Source organism: Anopheles bellator, chromosome 2 (genome assembly GCF_943735745.2).
Source record: "Anopheles bellator chromosome 2, idAnoBellAS_SP24_06.2, whole genome shotgun sequence".
NCBI classification, from domain to species: Eukaryota; Metazoa; Arthropoda; class Insecta; order Diptera; family Culicidae; genus Anopheles; species Anopheles bellator.
In genome coordinates, this window is record NC_071286.1 from 14383372 (window position 1) to 14387919 (window position 4548).

At 65.0% G+C, this 4548-nt stretch overlaps 1 protein-coding gene across 1 annotated transcript; it reads right to left on the reverse strand.

The window, feature by feature from the left end:
• Positions 1-393: 393 nt before the first annotated feature.
• On the reverse strand, positions 394-3688 carry LOC131207046 (latrophilin Cirl). The gene is made up of 4 exons (XM_058199654.1): positions 1213-3688; positions 828-1062; positions 683-731; positions 394-588 (listed from the first exon to the last, which is right to left on the reverse strand). The coding sequence occupies exons 1-4, from the start codon at positions 3635-3637 to the stop codon at positions 394-396; spliced, it is 2904 nt and encodes a 967-aa protein (XP_058055637.1). The 5' UTR covers positions 3638-3688.
• Between the last annotated feature and the right edge of the window lie 860 nt (positions 3689-4548).

Genomic DNA, 4548 nt, shown 5'->3' on the forward strand with positions numbered 1-4548 from the left:
GCTTGCTCGGCACGGGAATGGCAGATCGGCCCTCGGCGCCCGGGCCCGCCGCCGGCGATGGGTGGTGCAGGTGGTGATGGTACAGCAGATGGTGGTGCTGGTGGTGCAGCAACGGCGCACTGGCACTGGCGGTCGACGACGCGGAGGAAGTGATCGTGCCGGAAGTGGCGTTGGCTGCCGCAGCTGCCGTCGCCGACGTCGAAGCGCTACTGCCGATGCTCCCCTGGTGAAGGTGAAGGGCCGATGCTCCCCTGGCCGCCGCCGCTGCCGCCGATGCTGCCGTCTCAAGTCCACCGCCGAGTTCGCTGCTGCTGCTGCTGCTGCGGTCGCTACCGCTGCTGTCCTCCCGGTGGTGCTGGTGGTGGGCGAGCGTGATCAGCGAGGTGGACGCGATTAGAGATGATGCTGGTGGTGGGCCGCCGCCACCGCCGCCGACGCCGCCGAGACCTTGTAGGAGGATGGCACCAGCGGCGGTTGCGGCAGCTTCCGGTTGGTGGTGGTGGTGGTGGTGCTGCTGAAGGGCTGCTGGTGATGCAGGTTGTTGCTGCTGCTGGTGGTGCTGTTGCTGTTGCTGCCGGTGCTGCTGCTGCTGTTGCTGCTGGTGTTGTGGTTGTTGTTGTGGTGGTTGCTGTGGTTGTTGAGCAGTGGCTGCGCGTAATAGATTAATTTGATTATTATTAACATTGGAAGCGCCAGCGCCAGGACGATACGGGAAGGGTTTGGCCAGGGGACTAGCGAGTGGGTGGGAGGTGGTAGGGTGTGGTCCACTAACATTGTTGTTGAGCCGCGACACCAGATGCTGCTGCGGATGCGACTGCTGCTGCTGCTGCTGCTGCTGCTGATGGTGCTCGTACCCGCCGCCTGGTGGTGACGGGGAGCAGCTACTACCCCCTGCCCGGCCCCCGTTAAGGTTGTTGAAGGTCGTCGTCACCAGGTGGTGGTTGTTGTTGTTGTTGCTGGCGGCCAGATTGTTCGGGTGATGATTGTGCAGGTTGTTGACGCCCAACGTCGGAGCCGCCTGCTGGAAATCGTCCGCCAGTAGGTGATGATGTCCGATAGCAGTCCCACCCACCGGCGGCCCACCACCCCCCGCCGCCGCCAGATGATGGTGGTGCAGCAGGTGATGGTGGGTCGGGTGATGAAGATCCCCTGGGCTGTTGTTCTGGTGGTGATGGTGAAGGTGATGATGGTGGTGGTGCAGTCGGGCCGTGCCGGGCCCCGAGATCGATAGTCCCCCTCCGTCGCCGCCGCCGCCACCCCGATCCATCATGCCCCGGACGACCACACCCCCAGCGGACGCCACCGGATGATGCTCCGAATCGCCGCCCAAGCCACCAGCGCCGCCACCACCTCCGTGGCGTAGCTTCGCAAAGACGCCACCGAAGAGCTTGAGGGCGAACAACGCCACGACGGCGATCACGATCAGGATGGCGACGCTGACGTAGATCAGCAGCTTCAGGTCATCGTCGATGATCGATAGCAGCGACAGTTGCGTCTCATCGAGCGCATCCACGAGCAGCGCAAAGTTCGTGAGGTGATTGCACACGCAGACCGTATGGGTCTGATTCGTGCGCTCCACGTGGCACCCATCCTCGGACCACGCGTGGTCAATGTAGTTCCAGAACACGCACGTCGGGTTCGACACGTTCTTCGTCCGCAGGTGCCGCAACACCATCCGGATCGGTTGCGACAGCTGGATGTGCCGGCCCTTGCCCAGGCTGGCCGAGATGACCTTGCTATTCAGGAGCCGCAACCGGGGTGGCTGGTAGTGCTGCTGTTGCGCCTGCGCCGACTGCTGCTGCTGACTCGCTAGTAGCGTCGTGGCCCCGGCCGAATCGGTCCGCGTGGCCCCGAAAGACGGACCACCGGATGCCGCCAGATCCGGGACCCCGGTAGCCGAGTTGAGCTTCTGCTGCTGGATGTTGGTAAACTGCGGGCGCAGGATCTGCTCGAGCCGATCGAACGCGACGAACACGATGCGCACCAGCCCGCCCTCACTGTTCTCGATGAGGGCCGCCTTCGGAAGCTCGATCTGATCGCTGCTCACCTGCCACCGTTCGGTCGCCGAGTCCGGGAAGAGTTCCTGCGGGCGGGCAAAATTGCGCGTCTCGAGCACCCGGATCGAGATGAGGATGTTTTTCACCTTCTGCACCACGTGCTTCTCGCGCAGGATCGTGTCGGCGAGCAGGAACGCACTGTCCTCGAGCCCGGTCAGTAGCGAGGTCGCGACCCGCATCTGATCCTCCACGCTCAGATCGAGCCAGCTGGCGTGCTGCGAGCGATCGAGAAGGTTCGAGCCCGTCTTCACGACGCTGTTCAGCAGCTCGAACACAAGCGCCTCCCGTTGCCGCTGGTCCGGGATCGTCTCGATGTCGTGGTGCATCCGCTGGGCCATCGTCTGCACGATCTTGGTCGCGACGAGCATATCCCCGCCGTACAGCGTTTTGCTGCTCGTCACCTGCGCCAGATCGTTGGCGATCGAGATGAGCGACGATTCGGGTTGCTGGACGCGCACCTCCAGATTGTTGAGCCACAGGCTGCGGCACTGCGTCAGGTCCGGCTGGTACGCGTACCAGGTCGCCAGCTCCTCCATGTCCCTCGCCGTCGCCGCCGAGTCATCGCCACTAAAACTAATATCACCTTTGTGGCCGCCATCGGCCCCGAGCGGGCCGTCGGTCGTGGCCTCACCACCCTGCTGGTGCTGGTGCTGTTGGTGGTGTTCCTGCTGCAGGTGGACGCGCTGCTCGGCGGTGAGCGACCCGAGCGCAACGCAGCGCCACTTGGCGATCCCGGTCGCGCCGCCCGGGCACGGCTGAACGTTCACCTCGCCGACGCGCGTCACGTTCCAGAACAGGTTCCGGGCGGTGCTCGGGCCACACGCGTGGCTCACGTCGATGACCGGATTCGGCGGAAGGGCGGAGCCCACGGACACGACGTTCGTCGTCGGCGGTGGACCGTCGGCGGGCGGGACGGCTCCCCCCGACAGGACGGCCGTCTGCGTGGGGAACAGGTCCGCCCCGTCATCCTCCTCATCCCCGGCCGCCGGCCCCGCCGCCGGCGCCGCCGCTGGCTGCTTCCGGCCGATCATCGACCGATCATCGTTGACGGTCTTCGTCTCCGCCGGCGCCTTGCCGCGGCTCGTGATGGTTGCGGAGGGTGGCGCGGGTTGCAACAGAACCCCCGGCATCTTGCCGCCGACGCTGGCGGGGCGGACCGTAACGCCACCACCGGTGCCGGCGACGGCAGCCACCGTGACGGCGGCCGCCGTCAGGTTGATCCGGTTCAGGACCGGGCTGCGGACGGTCGAGGTGCTCCACACGATCGGCTGCGACGTCTTGAGCCAGGGCGGGCTCGGCCGGTTCGTGGTGGTGGAAGCGGCCGCCGCCGACACGCACTGGTAGTGCGCCTCCAGGTACTTGTGCGTCCCGGGGCACGGATCGCCGAACGTGGCGGTCGACGCAAGGACCGAGCAGTTCTGGCGCTGCGCACACTTGGCGTGCAGCACCCGGAGGCTCTTCGGCGACATACAGTTGACGCTCCAGTCCACGTTCCCGTGGTCGTTGCAGATCGTGATCGAGAACCGCCCGTAGTTCGCCCGGATCAGATTGATGAGGTCCCCGTTCTCACACTCGATCATCAGCGTCTTGCCTTCGCACGCGTACGCCGTCTCGTACTTGGGGGCTACCGCCCCGACGGTGGCCCCGGTCAGCAGGACCACCAGGAGCCACCGCCAGCTCAGGTCGCCTCCCGACGTAGCGGCCGTCGCCGCCGTGGGTCGATTCCGCCGCCAGAGCGAGCCACCGACGGACGGGTCTTTAGGTTTTCGCCTTCGCCAGATGGCGCTACTGCTCTCCTTCTCCCGATAGGAACTGCTGCTGTCGGTGGCGGTGGCCGTGGCGGGGTACAGTGGCTCCACCGACCACAGGAGCGGATTGTCGTCAGTCGGTGCCGAGCGGATGCCCTCTTCCGTTCCGTCGGCCGCTTCCCGTCCATCACTCGCTCGCTCGGCCCTTCGCTTGCGCCACTCCCTCGGTCGGGTCGTTCGCTCCATTTCGGTTCTCCTTCTGCTCTCCTCCCTACAAAGAAACTCGGTTATGTTCTCCTGTGTCCTCGTCGCGGCGCTCCTGCGCTATCGGAGCAGCTGCTGCTGCTGCTGCTGCTGCTGGGCTGCTGCTGCCGATCGCCCCAAATTAGGTTGCCAAAGTGGCTACTGCCGCTTGATCGACGCCGCTGCTGCTGACCATCACTCGGAGGTGCATCTCTTTCACTCTCTCTCTCTCTCTCTTTTCTCTCCCTCTTTCGAATGGGGCTTTCCCGAAGTAATTGCGGCTCGCTGCCGCCGGTTGATGGTCGATCGAGTACGGCGGCTGATCGGCGATCAAGTCACGACACTATATGCTCCGCCGGTTGACGCCGGTAGTGGTGGTAGTGGTGAGGCTGATTGCGATGATGCGCCGTCGTCGGTCGCTGCAGTCGCTGGTCGCTGTCCTCCTCCTTCTTCTGATCGTCTCGCTTGATAGTCTCGCGCTTGCTGTTTCGTCCTCGTCC

Coding starts and splice junctions, on each gene's coding strand:
- LOC131207046 (XM_058199654.1), bottom strand. CDS start 3,637: ATGATCGAGTGTGAGAACGGGGACCTCATCAATCTGATCCGGGCGAAC. Junction 1,063..1,212: donor ACTATCGATCTCGGGGCCCG/GCACGGCCCGAC, acceptor CGGTGGGTGGGA/CTGCTATCGGACATCATCAC. Junction 732..827: donor CACCATCAGCAGCAGCAGCA/GCAGCAGCAGCA, acceptor CCCACTCGCTAG/TCCCCTGGCCAAACCCTTCC.